Source organism: Setaria viridis, chromosome 7, assembly GCF_005286985.2.
Source record: "Setaria viridis chromosome 7, Setaria_viridis_v4.0, whole genome shotgun sequence".
Lineage (NCBI taxonomy): Eukaryota > Viridiplantae > Streptophyta > Magnoliopsida > Poales > Poaceae > Setaria > Setaria viridis.
In genome coordinates this window covers 29,613,763-29,632,294 of record NC_048269.2, presented here as the reverse complement: position 1 = coordinate 29,632,294, position 18,532 = coordinate 29,613,763, and the positions used below count along the sequence as shown (strand labels likewise).

Here is an 18,532-nt window from a genome sequence, read left to right as displayed (position 1 = left end):
CTCGTTCTTGGCCCGTCGATTCCATCCATGGCCCGTTCCCATATCCTGCCCGACCAAGAGCAGCCGTCCGTGGCGCGACCCTGGCCCACACCCTCGTCGTCACCTTGTATCCCGGCACGGGCCCACGTCTCCCTCTGCTAGTGGGGCCAGCTGATGCAAGCGAGCGGAACCCCCGTCCACACATTTCCTCGCGGGAGAAATCCTTTGCTCGCCGCAGGAAAATGCGACGGCCCCAAATAAAAACGATCGCGGGATTTGCCACCCAATCACACACACATGCGCGCACGGGAAAGCACCGGGCCTTTCTCTTTCGGTCGAGCGGCCGAGGCTTCTCTAGCGGGGGTGTTCGCGTCCAGACAGCGGCGCTTGCGCGGCTGCGCATTTCGAGGGAGGAGTAAAATAGAGAGGAACGAGGAGGAGTTTTACTAGCATTTTTCTATTCTCTAGCGGGGGAGAGGAGATCAAGGGGGAGGGAGGTTTTGCCGTCGGCAATGGAGATGGCACTCCGGGCGCAGAGCCCGCTCTGCTCCCGGGGCCGCCCGCTGCTCGTCGTCCGGCCGGCCGCTGTCCTCGCGCAGGTGAGTTGCGGCCGGTTCGTGGAGCTGTCCGGTTACCTATTGGTTTTGTTTTTCCCTTTTCGCTTTCCGGTTCATTTTGTTAGCAAGCTGCGTGAAAAAAAAAATGAAAATTGGTTGTGGAACTTTAACACCGGAAGTTAGCTGTTGTACTTGTAGACAGTACCGAAAATTAGGTGTGGAAAATCAGTTGTGAAATCTACGATATAAGCTGCCCTTTTGAACATATTTTGGTCTCTTGTGGTCTGTTGTTTACTGTTATGGAAAGGTTTATTACTTTGGCAACTTTTGGGATGATACGGTCCAAAGGATCTGTGTTAGCATAACTGACACTTCTCTACCATTTTCTGCTTCTACAGTCTACCGTAGGGCGCAGCAGATTTACAGGAGGCAGGCTTGTTCGATGCATGGTATCAAGTTCAGGTTTGAGGAATGATTACGCCAAAAGCCAATTCATTGGTCATACTGCTTAGCTCATGCTTTTCTGACATTGCATTGTTCAGATTATTCCAAGAGGAATCCGAGGAGAACATCGACTCCTAAACCCAAAGGCACTGCCTCCAGAGGAGGGTATGCCTCAAGACCTACTGCTGAGTCCAGCACGAAGAAGATTGAGGAAAGCAGCACTGATGAAGGTGATCTTGGCAAAAGCAATGGGACACTCCATATTGAAGCAACAGAGCAGGCAGGTACCGCAGCAAAGGATGAGGTTCAGGCCACAGAAGAGGCTGACCAAAATCAATCTTCAGCATCGTCTTCCACAACCCTGGATGATGAATCAATTGACAGAAAACTTGATGAATATCGGGGTAAAATAAGTGCACTAGTAAGTTCGAAATCAGAACCTTCATCACTTGCAAGTGTTCGTGGACAAGACAAACCAGTTGTTGGTGTCCATGAACAAGAGGGATCAACAACTGAGGAACATGACAGTTCAATTGTTGATGAACCGCCAAAAGGCAGGCCATTTGCCGAGGCAGTTGTAGGCTATCCAGTGAAAGATGCAGCGGAGGATCAGGAACAGTATGAACCAGAGATGCAAGCACCAGTAGAAGATGATGTGGACCCAGAAGTGCTAAAGAGGAGGCTTCAAGAGCTTGCTGATGAAAATTATTCAGTCGGAAACAAGTGTTTTGTTTTTCCTGAAGTGGTGAAGGCTGATTCAATGATTTATCTTTACTTAAACCGCAGTATGTCAACCTTAGCTAGTGAGCCTGATGTTCTTATAAAAGGTGCATTCAATGGTTGGAGATGGAACTCGTTCACTGAAAAATTGCATAAAAGTGAATTAAGAGGGGATTGGTGGTGTTGCGAACTCTACATTCCCAAGCAGGCATACAGATTAGACTTTGTATTCTTTAATGGTGACACTGTCTATGAAAACAACAATCACAATGATTTTTTCCTGGAAATAGAAAGTGACATAGATGAACACTCATTTGAGGATTTCTTGGCTGAAGAAAAGCGAAAGGAACTTGAGAGGCTTGCTGCAGAAGAAGCTGAAAGGAAAAGACAGGCTGAGGAGGAGCGCAGGAGAGAGGAAGAAAGGGCCGCAATGGAGGCGGACAGGGCACAAGCAAAGTCCGAGGTTGAGATGAAGAAGGAGAAATTGCACCAGATGTTGAGTTTGGCCAGCAGATATTCTGATAACTTATGGTACATAGAACCTAACACTTATAGAGGAGGGGACAGGGTTAGATTATACTATAATAGAAGCTCGAGACCACTAATGCATAACAATGAGATTTGGATGCATGGAGGTTACAACAACTGGATTGATGGTCTCTCTATTGCTGAAAGACTTGTCAAATCTCATGAAAAGGATGGTGATTGGTGGTATGCAGAAGGTATGTATATCCACTCTTTGCATCACTTAGGATTTATGATGCTCCATCAGTCCCTCTGTTTGACTGTAGATGATATGATTGTTTTTCTCTCTCTCATGATCTCATCCTCTAATATGTTACTTTGACATTACTTGTTGTATTAGTAGGTATTAACAAAGTGTGTACTGTAAAGTCCTATTAACAAAAATAAGAATCTCATAATAGTCATATTTTAGAAAGTTTATCCAAAATGTTCGACAATAGTCATTTAGAAACAATGGAGAGAATCCAAACCATTATGTTGTGGTGGTTGTACTTCAATAAGTTAGAATTGCTCAACACATAAAAGTATAGTAACCTGAAATCCTCAAGTACGCAGTTTATCTTGTGAATGAGTCTGAAGATCAATCACGTGCTTGATCTTTGGTCTTCAGTTGCTCTTTTGGCTGTTATGCAAAAATATTATTTTTGACTCCCTATTCCATGCATAGTTACGTTACCTGAAAAGGCATTGGTGTTGGACTGGGTTTTTGCTGATGGGCCACCTGGCAATGCAAGGAATTATGATAACAATGAACGCCAGGATTTCCATGCTATTGTTCCAAATAACATACCAGAGGACATGTTTTGGGTGGAAGAAGAACATAGGATCTTTAGAAGGCTTCAGCAAGAGAGAAGAGAAAAGGAGGATGCCGATCGACTGAAGGTTAGTTCAAAATAGACTTTTGCTTGTAGTAGGAGCAACACTTACTTGTACCTAGATACTTATCAAACAAGAATCAATCGTTCTGAGACTCTTTCAACTACATAACTGAAACAAGGTGATTTGATTGCTTATTTTCTTCTCCACATAGGCTGAGATATCTGCAAAAATGAAGGCTGAGATGAAGGAAAAGACTATGAGAGCATTTCTGCTCTCACAGAAACATATCGTGTATACTGAGCCACTTGAAGTACGTGCAGGAACCACTGTGGATGTGCTTTATAATCCTTCGAACACAGTGCTGAATGGAAAGCCAGAGGTTTGGTTCCGAGGTTCCTTTAACCGTTGGACTCATCCAAGTGGTCCCTTACCACCACAGAAGATGGTGAAGGCAGAGAATGGTTCACACTTACAAGCAACAGGTGCGTGAGGTTACAGTGTATTGCAATGTTTTTCTCTTGGACATGTTTGTGTACTAGTGTATCACTATCAAGTACTACCAAAATGGCCTTCCAAAATATTTTTACACAAAGCTACTTGTGGATTCTATCTTGTATGCTGAACTAATTATATTTTTGTATTGGATATGTCGCTATAAACCTTTAGTTAGGTTTTTAAAACTCTGTTGTCCAAAGTCCAAACTCTTGCTTCGTACCTTCCCCTTCCCTGGTTATCAGAAGGAATCTGAGAAGCATATGATCACGATACTCTTAAGCTTATCAAATTCATGTTTACCTCATGATATTGATCCATTCTTGCCAATATTGATCATTATTTACTGCTTTCCTTCTCTGAGTTCTCTCTTAGTTTATCTGTTCATTTTTCAGTCAGGGTTCCCTTGGATGCATATATGTTGGACTTTGTTTTCTCTGAGTCGGAAGATGGTGGGATATATGACAATAGGAATGGGATGGACTATCATATTCCTGTGTTGGATTCGGTTGCAAAGGAACCTCCTATGCATATTGTGCACATTGCAGTGGAAATGGCCCCTATTGCAAAGGTAGTTTTACATTTCTCCTGTTTTGTGGTACACAAAAATGATGACCTTACTCGACAATGACCAATGTCGACGCAGGTTGGAGGTCTTGGCGATGTTGTTACCAGCCTTTCACGAGCTGTTCAAGATTTAGGCCACAAGGTTGAGGTGATTCTGCCAAAGTATGATTGTTTAAACCTAAGCAATGTAAGTTTGTCTACTGGTGTAAATTGTCCTGTGCCTTCTTTTCTTTCTCTGTCTGTCCTCTGCTTTCTTTCAGGCAGTGCCTTCTTCCCTTGAGATGATGAAGTTTAGTTTCTTCTAGTCTAGTTTAAAAGCACATAACTCTATTGTGCCACAGTGAGTTTAATGTCCTGCTGATTGTTTCTTTCTTAACTTCTTGGAGTTTCTTGGATGATTAAAATTATCATTTCCTCCAGTCACAAAAAACTGTCATTATATGCTGTGATAAGTCAAATCTATTCAACTGCTACCCAGTTATAGACTTTTAATTTTGTGTTTGAACATTAGGAAATGAAGTATAGATTCTTCTCAGAAAGTAGATCTTGCTTTTTTATATAAATATATTACAACAGAAACTACTGGTCCTTTTTACTGGAGAGAGAATGCTTTCAATATTATTCATGCATATCAATTTGCAACACCTTTCATCTTTATAATATTCACGGGGAGAGTTGCAAGTTTATGCATGACCGATGGTGGTGGTGGGTGTCCATTTTACTCATTAGATTTGCCTCTCTTTTGATGCAGGTGAAGGATTTACATTACCAACAAAGTTTTGCTTGGGGTGGCACAGAGATAAAAGTATGGTTTGGGAAGGTTGAAGACCTCCCTGTTTACTTCTTGGAACCACAAAATGGGTATGCAGCATATCATTGATTGCAACACACAAACACACTTTGATCTCTTATTTTGTTTTTATCAGTAGTGGTTATTTGTCTTGTGTTTCAACACATATTTAAATTAGTCATCACATTGTTATACCAACTTAAGAACAATTTGTTGATAGTGGCTTGAGTAAAATCTGAGTTACCCCCGCAGGACGAGTTTTTTTTTTGAGTAAAATCTGAATATTGTTGTCTCACGTGCTGCCTATACTGAAATATCCTGCACTCCTCTCATCATCAGTACCTTAATAATTGGCTAACTTGAGCATATTATGTATTTGATATTTTTTTCTGCAGGATGTTTTGGGTGGGATGTGTCTATGGGAAGAATGATGAGAGTAGATTTGGCTTCTTCTGCCATTCTGCACTGGAGTTTCTCCTCGAAAGGGGATCTTCTCCTGTGAGTACATGATTTGTTCAGGAAAACGTCAATTATAGCATTGAGGTTTACTAATCATTTCCCATCACATCTGTTCATCTTGTGCCACCAGCGCATAATAACAGTTTATCATGTGATTTCATCTTATGCTAATTGCGGAGCAATTTTTCTTACTATCTACTTGCCAGTTATTTGAAACAGCAGCCTTCTTTTTCTCAATGTTGCCTGCTCTTTGCTCCCCAGAAAACTTCTCATAGAGCTGATGTGTCGCTATCCTTGCAGGATATCATACATTGTCATGATTGGTCAAGTGCTCCAGTTGCTTGGCTATACAAGGAACAGTATGCTCTTAATGGGCTGGGAAATGGTCGGGTTGTATTTACCATCCACAATCTTGAGTTTGGAGCACATCACATTGGCAAGGCAATGGCGCATTGTGACAAAGCTACAACTGTGAGTGCTGTTTTCTTTATACATTATGTTGTACAAACCATTCATATTTCTCAATCATGCTCCTGTTTGTCTTATTAATCCGTCTCAGCTATTCCTTCTAGGTTTCCGATACATATTCGAAGGAAGTGGCTGGACATGGAGCAATTGCTCCTCACTACTTCAAATTCCATGGAATTCGAAATGGGATTGATCCTGATATTTGGGATCCATATACCGACAGCTTTATTCCGGTACACTAATCATTACAGAGTGCATTCATATATATATATTATATCAATATGCATTTTCTCATTTACTACCTTCTTGGAGTTGTAAGCTTGCATCAAGAGTGCATCTCTAGTTACGTTTTCCTTCTATTTTATTGTAAAACAGCCCATGTACTTGCTCATATTCCTGGGAGTTTTTGAACATCTCGAGCTATGTAGGGTTAAATAATTATATTGCAACTAATTTGATTTGACTTTTGTTGTATCACTAGCATTCATTTACATTGGCTGTAGATTGATGATGCAACTTTTTGTTTCAGTACCATTGTGACCATTTTCCACCTTAACTCTTTTTCGCTGCATTCTGTTATAGGTCCATTATACATCAGAGAATGTTGCCGAGGGCAAGAGTGCTGCAAAAAAGGCATTGCAGCAGAAGCTTGGATTACAGCAAACTGATACCCCTATTGTTGGAATCATCAGTCGTCTAACAGTCCAGAAGGGAATTCACCTTATCAAGCATGCAATTTATCGAACTCTTGAACGCAATGGACAGGTCTTATCTCTTGCTCATGGATATTGCTTGCAAGTCTGTTATGTTACATTTACACTATGTTCAGTTTTCTCTGAAAATGAAGCGTTTTGTTTTTCTATAACAGGTGGTTCTGCTGGGTTCAGCACCAGATCCTCGCATACAAGGTGACTTCACAAACTTAGCAAGTCAACTGCATGGTGAATATCATGGCCGGGTGAAGCTTTGTTTAACTTATGATGAGCCACTGTCCCATTTGGTTAGTTTCAGATACCCTGCTAATTGCTCCTTGTATTAGAATTGGAAATTTTATTGGTGCTGAATTTATGATCCTTATGTAGATATATGCTGGTGCGGACTTCATTCTTGTTCCTTCCATCTTCGAACCTTGTGGTTTAACACAGCTCATTGCTATGCGGTATGGATCCATCCCGATTGTTCGGAAGACTGGAGGTATGTATTTCGCCTGGCATCATGATATTCACATGGCATTACGTTTCAAGTTGCCATTAAAAGGTTGTACCATGCATGTTGCAGGCCTTTATGACACCGTCTTTGATGTTGACAATGATAAGGATCGGGCTCAGGCACAAGGCCTCGAGCCAAATGGATTCAGTTTCGAAGGAGCTGATAGCAGTGGTGTGGATTATGCTCTTGACAGGCAAGTATAACCCATTTGAAGTCGCATAAACTGTAATGCCGCAACATTACTTATTCCATCTGTTGCCATTTTGTTTCAGAGCGATAACCACATTTTATGATGCTCGTGACTGGTTCAACTCCCTTTGCAAGAGGGTAATGGAGCAGGACTGGTCATGGAACAGGCCTGCTCTGGACTACATGGAACTGTACCATTCTGCTCGCAAAAACTGAACTTAATGACGGGGAGAACGGATTCAGTTTGCCCAGCTCTGCAGCATCTCAGCCTCTCAGGCATGCCCTTTCCAGTACCAATTCTTGTGCAAGATGGGAAGAAAAGAGTACTGGCTTGTGCATGGCCACCGTCCATAGCAGCTGTCTCACTGCCCTCAAGCTCAGCGATGGCTCGAGTTGGCGACAACGCCGCTCGCTCATGTGACACGCAGAATACTCATTCGGGTGATAGTTAACAGTTTTGCAAGCATGTATCTTTGTCAGGTGCAAATAACTGTATGTAGTCTTTCGGGTGTACATATTTTGTATGTTAAGCTTTAGATTTTAGAGTCAATGGTGTCTTTAGTTTCTGAAGACTCAACTTCAGGCCAAATGATATATGATACGACCAATGGCCTACCTTCCGCTGTTGGTATCTTGAAATGTTCGCTGCTATCTACTTTAATTAACCATAAAAAAGCAGGAGTGTTCTTATCTAATTTCTCCATCAACGGTTATGCTTTCATGGGCGCTAGGATTTTTCCCCATCTGGGTTAAGTTTCCTCTTACCTTACAGAGAGACTTCGACAGGTGACACTGTAACGGTGACATGTCGGTAGGCCTGTTGGGTTCGGCAGGTCTCGATCACATCTCCGGGACGCAGGCGCTCGCCTTTCGTCCGGGAGCTAGCTGGTTCGGAGCCTCTGGCCAGGCATCTTCATCTTCCATTGGCACTACCAGGTGCGATGGCGGGTACACCGCTATCTGACATTTGGAAAATGTAGATGCTTGGTCGTGGACTCGTGGCATGTCCTGGCACGACCCGAGAGGCCAGGACTTGGTCACGCCAAAGTCTCTAGCGCGACTAGCACATGCTTACGATTCAATTGAATAATTATTTCATATCCAGTTCTTTTTAATCATTTCATATCCAGTTTAAGATTTGCTTCAGGAATCATTTGCATCCGATCCGTTGAAAACCTAGTAGCATCCAATGTAAAAGGTTACTCGTGACGAGTAAATTGAAGCAGTTATTTTGGCATTCAATTGAAAGCAGCGCTGAGTCAATTCAGTGCCCTCCGTTTTTCGGGAGAAAAAAAAAATGCTTCTACAATTCGTACCGGCTGAAAGAATTATCCAATGCTATAGAATAATAGTTAGCACCAGTACATAGATTGCACAACGTACCTTGTCTTAGTAAATCAAACAAGGCTTCAAAAAAAAAAATCCAAACATTTCCAACTACCACACTTTGGATGAAAGCTCATGTTCCCTTTTAATTTCAATAGAGAATAAAACGAATCTAAAGGGAGGAGGGGTGGGGTCACCATGGCTGAGCCCGAGTTCAGGTGGAGGAGAAAAGAGGACGAAGAGAGGAAGGAGGAAAAAGAGATGGGCTTAATCGTATATAAGGCTTAGTTGTGCCACGTCACGGGACTAAGGGCATACCATCGAGCCACGTGTAAAGTGCACGACTGCTTCGTCAGAGTGGATATGTCCACGTGTCAAAATTAACTGTCAATGAGGGAGAGAGCAGGAGAGAGTTGCTTCCACCCTACGTTGAAGTTTTTGGTAATTGAAAAAAAAATGGTATTGGGAAAGAGATTAATAGTGTGCTGAAGCTTTCTCAGATTCCTAAATTCCTCAAATGACATGTTTCTCAAATGACATGTTTCTAGTACCGAAATTGGATGAATATGAGTAATTTGATGGAGATGATCTTTATCACGAGTAAAAGTCAAGCTCTTCCCTCGCACATAGTACTCCGTACATGACAAAAAGAGTTATTAACATTAATATTTTTGTAAAATAAAAAAACCTTCTCCAACCGTTCGCCCCCATCCCCCACCCGACCACGCGCAGCCGCACAAGCACATCACGCGGCGAGGTGAGCCCAGCTGTCAGAGGCGATAGACGAAATAAGGAAGAAGGGGATCGAACGGGACGGCGACTTTGCGTTCTGAGTCTTCGTGTCTCCTCCGCCTCCTCTCAACAAACCCCGCACCGAAATCCACGAAGAATTCCCCTTCCTCCCCGTACCAAAACCCGGCTCCGGCGTCGTACAGCAACCCCCACCCCCACCCCTAGCGGCGGCGAACACGGCGAGCGGCGCCGCGCTTTGGCCAGGTTTCGTCGGGCGCTTCTCCAACGACTAGCATCCGCCAGGTACGCCAGCCCCTTCCCTTCATGATGTGCGAAACTGAACACCCCAAACCCTAATCTATGATATTTGTATTCGGATCTGACCATGCGCTTTACCTACCAACTTCGAGTTTTTGCAAAAATTATCCAATACTGGGCCCGCCCCTGTTTGGTGGTGAATTTACGGGTGAATCGGTGAGCTTGGCCTGGATTTGTGCTCAATTTTGGATCTTTGGCGTTGTTCGACGCGTTGGCCTTTGGGTGTATGCAAAATTCGGCCTCTCCGTCTTCTGTAGCTGCGTCCGAATATCAGGCGGTTGAATTCTGTCTAGACGGGATTGGGTGCTGAAAAGTCAGGATTTTGCGGTAATTGTGTCAAAATCGCAAATTTTCTTACTGTGAGGTGCATGAGGAGAAACTTAAGCTGGTGTACTGCAATTACTGTGGGAGTTGTGAATTAATTACTTTTAGTAAGTCAGAAATAATTTTATTTTAGGGGAAGGCTGCAAAGGATTACCTTGTCCCCCTGTTTCTCGATTTTATTTAATTTTTTTCACTGTGGCTCTGAGAAACTTTAAACACTACAGTTCTGTTTAATGAACCCATGATTGTAGGGCTTGCAGAATGTGCTGAGTATTTCCAGTCAAACACGAACTGTTGTTAGTGGATCTGTAATACCCAGGCTGCAAAACTGTATTTTTGATAGGTCCACGAGAACCACATAACTGGTGACACCCTTTCGCTATGCAGAATGTTCTATTAGCAACCATCCAATTCAACGACATTCCAGAAACACCATCCTCCATGAATGAAACTGGTTCTCTCCAATAGGCACAAGCCCCGTAAGGAAAACAGAACTTGAGTTATACCCTGTGGAAATGTAGCCAAGAAGGCAATAGCCTTTCCTGCTACATTAGGAGCATTAGGAGAGAGGAAAAAGTGCTGGCTGCACTAAAGCAAAAGGAAATATGAAATAAACTGTCGGCAGCCTCATGCCTTGAGGACACTGTCATAGAAAGCTAGCAAAGTAGTAAGATCTTGCACCACATGCATGTTTTAGTCATCACTTGTATACATACTTATCGCTCTATATGTCTATATGTTCTTGCTCTTCTGTTGCAGTATATCAAGCAAAGCAGTGGAAATTGTTTCAAAAGATATTTCAATTCTACAGGTTGCTTCACAAAGTTTATAACGTCCAGGTTACAACTAGCCAAGAGTCCTTAAACTTTTTCTGGATTCGGAGGAGGTTGCAAAGAGCCCATCCAGCAGGGTGTCTCAGACATGCTGATGGATGGGGAACCCAAGATCCTTGAGAAACTATCACATGAACGCATGTACTCTTGGTACTTCACCAGGGAAGAACTAGAGAAATTTTCTCCATCAAGGAAAGATGGAATTACTGAAAGCAAGGAGTCAGAACTAAGGAATTTATATTGTTCATTCATTCGGGATGTTGGCATCAGGCTGAAACTGTACGTGATTTCTTTTCGCTCCCTTAAGTGGAATTGACTCTGTTTTACCATGTTCTAGGGTGTTCTTTTTAGTTTATACTACTTCATAGGATGGCTCATCACATGTTTGTTTACATTGATCTCATCTCTCTGTTGGACCTAAAAGGCTTCTTTTTTTTTTTCCCTAAAGGCAGTTTTTTTTTTTTGGTTGATATGTTTGACTCCTCTACTCTGATTGTATTCTTAGCACATGATAACTCTCTCAGTTATTGTGTAAGTTTGCTAAACTTGTTTATCTGTTCTTTTTTTTTCAGACCTCAGATGACTCTAGCGACAGCAATAATGTTTTGTCATCGCTTCTATTTACACCAGTCCCTTGCAAAAAATGGATGGCAGGTGAGAAACCCTGTTTTGTTGTGGCAGTGATGATCGATGCTGTCTTTGAAAAGCAAGAAGAGTGCAGAGTTTCTTTGCCAAGCATTTATTGGAATGATCACCAATCTGTTCTCAGTTTCCAACTTAACGTTGCAAAATATCCTTCAGATCATTTAAAGTATTTGACTGTGTAATGCCATTAGCATTCAATTTTTTGATTACTTGCTAATTGCTAATTCATCGGGATGCTACTCTTACTTCAAGTTCACACATTGATTTGGTCATTTTCAAAGAATCTACTGAGTTACGATTTTTCAGAAATATGTTTTAGATCTTTGATTGAAGTGCTAATCCCCTTCTCTAACACTAAAAAGTTTTGAGGTAGTTAAGAGTTGTTTTCAGTTTACTTGGGAAGTTTGGCAGATCACAAATACGATAATATTGTGCTTGTTCTTTGTCATAACTGGGCAAGTGCATTCAGAATTTTCCTATTGAAGTTACTTAACCCCGACCAGCCAACTGGGTTGCAACTTACTGTTACAACTTAAAAAGTTTGACGGATCATCTTGTGAAAATAACGAATTCTCCAGTAAGTTCTATAGAAACGGCTCACCTTACTGCATTCCTTTTCTTTCTTAGTTTTGTTGGAATTGTTTGTTTCATATTTACATGATCAGTTATCCAAGATTATCTCTCCGTTATTCTGCAGCCCTTAGTTATTTGCAACACTAGTAGCATTTCATGTTTGATGCTATTGTCCATAATGTTTACTCTGTTTGGAGTACATGATCTATCTATGGTTTCCTTATTGACATCTCTTGATTTCTTCTGGAACTTATCTTTTTATTTTCATGTGTTGGTTTTAACAGTACCTTGTGTCCTGTTTCAGACAGTTGCAGCTGTGTGTGTATTTCTGGCATCGAAAACTGAAGATACTCCTTGCCCCTTGGACCATGTAGTTAGAGTAGCCTATGAAACAATGTATAGGCGGGACACTGCTGCAGCTCAAAGGATCCGCCAGAAGGTGCCACTAAATCATTGCTTGGAACTTCTATACCATTGCCCATTCAGTGTTTGATCATCATCTATTTGTACAGGATGTTTTTGAGAAGCAGAAAGCACTAATTTTGATCGGAGAGAGATTGGTTCTTACAACTATTCGATTTGATTTCAACATTCAGCATCCTTATAGACCACTTTTTGATGCTATGACAAATCTAGGCATCAATCAGAAGGAAGTGAAACAAGTAGCATGGAACTTTGTGAATGATTGGTATGTGATATACTATTTCAGTCTTTAATACATATTTCTAAGATTCCTTTGCAATTCCTTGTACCAATGTTTCTAAGATTCCTTTGCAATTCAGCTAATATTCTGCTACTTATGTTCAGGCTTAAAACAACACTGTGCCTACAGTATAAACCACAGTATATTGCTGCTGGTTCACTTTACCTGGCTGCAAAGCTTCACAATATTAAGCTTCCGTTGCATGGAGCGCGTGTCTGGTGGCACCAATTTGATGTTGCACCGAAGCCTCTGGAAGGTATGTGGACTACTAAGTGGATCATAGCATCATTGCACTCTGTGCCTTTTGGAACTTGAACAGAAAATATTGCATTTCTGCAGCTGTCATTCAGCAAATGATGGAGCATGCTGCTGTGAAAAAACTGATGCCTGCTCGTCCCAGTCCAGTTAAGCAGAAGGAAGTTCCATGTGAAGCTAAACTGCACATATCTAACAGCCCGGACTCTGTGTTGAATCAATCAAGCTTGTTAATAAGCAGCTCAAGTCCTGATATTGGTGAGCCCAGTGACCACATGCAGGTGGATACCTGTCAATACTTGATAAGCAGCCATACAGGTGATGGTAGTGTCTCAGGCCCTGACAGCAGTTTGTTGAATGGAAGTGCTTATATAAATGTTTCTAGTAAAGCACATGATGAAGAGAGCTTGGATCAGGCCTCAATAACCAAACATGATGATGAGATGATGTCATGTAGTAATCAGACATCATTATATGCAGTTGCAGCCACTGACGGCAGTGCTGAATGTATGAAGCAGGATGTAAGCCACTGCACAGTCAATGGCAAAAACTTGAACCAGGCATCAGGAAATTGGCATGGTGATAGTGCAAACCCATTACCTGTGGTGACAGCACTGGGTGCCAAGGCTGACAAAGAAAGCACTCGGTGTGTGGACCCATCGATTGGAAGCTCTAATCGTTGTACTGACAGTCTCAATGCAGATATCTTGCGCACTGATCAGAGATTGGCTGATGCTGCTTCAGTACCCATTGACCATGCACCATCTGCATCGCCAGTTGTGGTGGAGGCTGATCCTTTGAGGGCAGAACTTAAAAAGGTTGATGTTGCCAGAATAAAGGATTTATTGTTGAAGAGGAAGAGGAAGAAAGAGATCCAAGAGCAAGCCGTTGGTTCAGACGACCTCAGTGAAGAAGCCTGGATTGAGAGAGAGCTCGAGTCTGGGATTATTACAAAACAAGAACCTGCTGCCTCAGATGGATTGAGTGATGAAGCCTGGATCGAGAGGGAGCTCGAATCAGGGATTGTGGTTGGACCAAGAAACAAGCAGGCAATCACTTTAGATGGTTTGAGTGAAGATGATTGGATCGAGAGAGAGCTCGAGTCTGGAATTATTGTTGAGCCAGCGCCTGCCAGCAAGAAGCAGAAGCTAAAGACAAGCTGCTGCTAGCTCCTCCTGAGCCAGGATGCTTTCCAAGCAGGTGAATAATGACAGATGGAGGTTTTGAAGTCGGCAGATAGATGTCACATTCTCTTTCTTATTTGTTTAACGAGACACCTCGAGTGCTTTCAACTCGAGAGGTATATGCACGGTGGGATATTCCCAATTTCTCGAATTCAGAATGGAATCATAACCTCTGTCTTGGTTCTTTTTGTTGTGTGTAAATCCAGCATGACCAAAATTCAGCATTATTAGATTAGATTATAGTTGTAACTGTAGCAGGAATCATCTATTGTTAAACACTACTAGAAATTGATTCTTCAGTGTGACTGTAACAAATGAAATTTTTCTTCAGTGTAGATAATGTTGTTAACAAAAGGAAAACAGCTCTCGAAAGGTGTAAACTGTTTATAAATTGATGAATGAGGATGAGTATATTCTAAATACATGTTTCGTCAGGGAGCTGATCACATGTGTGCCCTGTTGTTGTTAGCCTTCTCCTTGAGTCTTTGTTTCTTCGGAACTCTTGATGTATTATAATCGGAACTCTTGATGTATCATAATCGGAGGCTTTTTTTTACGATAGTGCGAGTTTCTATCAGAAAAACTTAAAACCGCCCAATGCAACCGGTTGGATTGGGATATCAACACGGTTGTACCACTCCACTCAAATTGCCATTGGCATTAGAGTACACAACATCATTCGAAGCGCAACAAGGCACCCCCAACCCCCGACAGTCTCGCGCTCATGTAGTCGCTAAACCTGCAGGCATGGCTTCGCGTCGATAGGGAACCGAAAGGAGCAAACTGCACCGAGAAGGTCACCGTCATGCGGGACCCTTCACTGTAGTACCGCTGCAACACCACACCACCCGACAGAGTGAAACCACCATATCGAACCTCTAGCATGACGCCTCGCAGTCGCCACCACGAAAACACAATGCACGAGGCCTCGCCACCTCCGCCGTTGGACTCCACCTCATTCTTGTCGCCTCGAAGATACTACAATGCTCTATGTCACGGATCTCCACCTTGCTCCATGTCCGACACAGTGCTCCATGTCACGGATCTGTTTCTTTAATCACCGTCAATATGTTGAGCAATGTTACCCCGCTTCCCAAGACCTCCATCAAACAGCCAAACTGTCGCCGCAGGTCGACTTTGCTTCGTTGCTCAAGCTGCGCACATAGCCTCCGCCGCCGTGCCAGCAAGCTAAAGAAGTTTTGCGCCGTCTTCCCATGATGTACCGCACCGGAGTAGCCCAACAAAGCTGAGCAATCCACCACAGTTCGCTGCAAGTCTAGTCGTCCCACGATGTCGTTGCTACAAGTGCGGTTCACCAACGCAGTCCCATGCCGCACTGACAGCTGCCAATCAGCGCCAGCCGCCATGGTCCGCTGCAAGCAGCCAACCCGACAAACATGCGGCAACCCTTGACTGCCACCACAACAACGATCACCTCCACGTGAGCTCAGTAACCCCGTCAAGCTTGCCATCCTGCACCATGCCGACTTGCCATGCCGCAAACCTGACGCGGCGGAATCGCCGCCACCGCCCGCAGCCTCCCATGACCATCGGTGTCACCAGTATTGCTAGAAGACGAGTTAGATCCCTAAAAACGATGCCTCCAAGAAGGTCATGACGCCAATGACGTCACCGTCACTCGTCCCGAAACTGGACAGGATTTTCACCCAGAGAACCCCATGCAGCAGGAATAGAGCTCCAATATGATGCACCCAACGGGGAGAACGACGCCCAAGGGCGCCGCCGCCATCACCACCAGCAAGATTGCCGGTAAGGGCTTTCGCCTGGAGCATCACATCCCTAACCGTTGCATGCCCTCAGCCCGGCATTACCAAGACCACGGTCATCGAAAACCCAACCGAGACGGCATTGCCGCCGTGCCTCCTTGCTTCGTGCCTCCTTGCTTTCCGCCTTTGTGCCTCCTCATCCGCTGCCACTGCACACTCGCACCCCGTGCTCGCCGCCCAGATGCGCCGCCAACCTCAGATCCACCTCACCGCATGCTCCGGCCCCACGTACGGCGTGCACGCCGCAGTCGCCGCTGGGACCTCGTGCCGCTCATTGCCAAGCTTCCCCTAGCCGCGTCGCTCGCCCTAATGCGCACCATCTCCACACGGCCGTTGAGGAGCCACCTCCTCACCCTCGCAGCTGCCGCTCGAGCAGGGCCGCCCCGACCGCGGTCGCAGCCGCTGCTTGACCCAGACTTGTCGCTGCAGCGCTCGCCTTAGAGCCGCCTCCAGTCTGGCGGTCGCTGGCCACCATGGGTCACCCCCACCGCACATGCCATCCACCCCACTGTGGTGCTGCAGCAACCACACCGCCGCTACCCGAGCGCAATTGCACAGCAGGCAAGCAGTCGCAGTCGCCCACAAGCCGTCGCCGTCTCAACCCTTAGCCTAGAGGTCCCCACTGGCGTCACCGTCGAAGAGCCGCCCCAGGGCCCCACGCTGAGGCAGCCGTCGCACGAGCGAGGAGCACACGCTGAAACATCCTTGCAAGTAGAGGCCCCCACCACCATCACCATCGAAGAGCCGCCCTAGGGCCCCACGCTGAGGCAGCCGCCGCACGACGAGGAGCATATGCGGCCACACCCTCGCAAGCAGGTGCCGCAGCTTAGCCGCCCATCCCCAACCTCACCCTCCATGCCTAGGCCACCACGCCGCGCACCAGGATGGCCCGGCGTAGATCAGCTAGGGGAGATGCCGGATCCGCCAACAGTGGTAGCAGATCCGGAGTCCAGCGTCCACACACGTGGGGAGAAGAAGTGCCCTACCGCCGCCGTCCTCGTGGCCGTCCGGACTTCCGGGGGCGTGCTCTGGCGGCGGCAGGATGGGAGAGATGTGGGAGGGGGCGGCGGCGTGCAGAAGCGAGCGCCGCCCAAGTCGCCCGTACGGACGACGCGGGGACAGAGACGCCTAGCAGAAGGAGTTAGGATACCTATAATCGGAGGCTTATGTTTACTATTTTATTCCTTCATTTTCTATTCATTTTATTGTTCTTGGTAACTTCCACCCAGTATACCGGGTTACATCGTCGCGGGGAACTAGGGCTGTTTGTTTTCATGGGGCTAAACCTATCATATCGGATGTTTGGATACTAATTAGGAGTATTAAACATAGGCTAATTATAAAACTAATTGCACAGTGGAGGCTAATTCGCGAGACGAATCTATTAAGCCTAATTAGTCTATTATTTGATAATGTGGTGCTACAGTAATCATTTGCTAATGATGGATTAATTAGGCTTAATAGATTTGTCTCGTGAATTAGCCCAGGGATTTTGCAGTTAATTTTATAATTATTTTATGTTTAGTCCTCTTAATTAGCATCCGAACATTTGATGTAACAAGGGCTAAACTTTAGCCAAGGATCCAAAACACACCCTGAGTTTAGCCTATACATGACTTTTTTGCCCTCTCGTTGCTCTTTCAGGCAGCATTCGAGTTCTAGGCACCAGGATGATGGAGCATTTTGATTTACTGATATATTTTTTTATCCTGATGTGTTTGAGTTCCATGAACAGTGGCGTTTCTTGAGACCTTTATTTCACCCTCTCTCTCTTTTTGTGTGCTGAAATTAAGCAAGAACCATGTCGATCGATCATTCACAAGAATAATGAACAATCACGACTTTTGCAGGAAACAAAATGCTCAATTTTAGACCAAGTAAGAAGTTAACATCATATTTGTATCATAATACTGAGAGATCATTTTTGCTCTCTGTTACAAAAAGACCTGACACATCGAATCTTTTCCTTGCTACAAGACAGACCAAAGAACAAACAGTTTTTCCCAAAGCAAACTTGGCTAATTCCAGAGCAGGCCTGATCACAAGGCAGAGAAAAGATCACATAATTACAGTGGGTTCACAGATACATTCAGGTTCAGACATTAAAATCAAATGCATTCAGGTTCAAGCATTACAAAGTCTTCAAAACTAAAGCAACTTCTCAGGCTATCAAAGGTTAGCAAACCCACTTTGCTTCTCACTTTTTCTTAGGAAGAAGCAGATACAATACAGGCGATACCATGTTCTCATTACGTCTTCATGGAAGTCGCTAGTGTCGCTGCATGCCAAGCATCGGCTTCTCTGCTCTGCTGCAAAGCATCAGCCTTTCTTCTTTGCTGCAAGTTAAGCATCCGGTAAATGCATATAGTCTCCAACCTAGTGACCTAGTCCATTGCATTTCTGATTTGCTTGCTCGCTCAGCGCCTCCACCACCTCGTCTCCACCGGATCTCGAGTTCTAGATGGCCGTGCCGTGGGCCGTGGCAGGAGCACGGGTTCCTTCGGGTAGGGAGATCGCCGTCGGCGCGCGCGACGCCTTGGCTGGGTACACTTCCTGTCCTGTTACGAAAGGTCAGTCCCATCGAATTGATCCGCAATGCCCATTATCCCTCTGCTCCTCTCGTCTCATGCTAAC

General features: G+C 44.5%; 2 protein-coding genes across 5 annotated transcripts; both read left to right on the top strand.

Annotated features, from left to right (window-relative positions):
* The first annotated feature begins 269 nt into the window (after positions 1-269).
* LOC117863422 (starch synthase 3, chloroplastic/amyloplastic) lies at positions 270-7,913 on the top strand. Its single transcript, XM_034747117.2, has 16 exons — positions 270-578; positions 935-998; positions 1,079-2,422; positions 2,893-3,107; positions 3,256-3,526; positions 3,932-4,107; positions 4,183-4,290; positions 4,855-4,964; positions 5,289-5,391; positions 5,653-5,823; positions 5,925-6,053; positions 6,403-6,585; positions 6,689-6,820; positions 6,903-7,014; positions 7,099-7,222; positions 7,302-7,913. Exons 1-16 carry the CDS (start codon positions 492-494, stop codon positions 7,432-7,434), a joined length of 3,462 nt encoding a protein of 1,153 aa, XP_034603008.1. The 5' UTR covers positions 270-491; the 3' UTR covers positions 7,435-7,913.
* Positions 7,914-9,326: 1,413 nt separating this feature from the next.
* On the top strand, positions 9,327-14,533 carry LOC117863697 (cyclin-T1-2). Of its 4 annotated transcripts, none has more exons than XM_034747511.2 (7): positions 9,327-9,579; positions 10,758-11,030; positions 11,324-11,405; positions 12,274-12,408; positions 12,482-12,657; positions 12,777-12,928; positions 13,012-14,533. In XM_034747511.2, exons 2-7 carry the CDS (start codon positions 10,840-10,842, stop codon positions 14,094-14,096), a joined length of 1,821 nt encoding a protein of 606 aa, XP_034603402.1. In that variant the 5' UTR covers positions 9,327-9,579; positions 10,758-10,839; the 3' UTR covers positions 14,097-14,533. The 4 variants fall into 4 exon arrangements, with proteins under 4 accessions (XP_034603402.1, XP_034603401.1, XP_034603400.1 ...); XM_034747510.2 differs by having other exon boundaries at positions 10,730-11,030; XM_034747509.2 differs by having other exon boundaries at positions 10,678-11,030.
* The last annotated feature ends 3,999 nt before the right edge of the window (positions 14,534-18,532 follow it).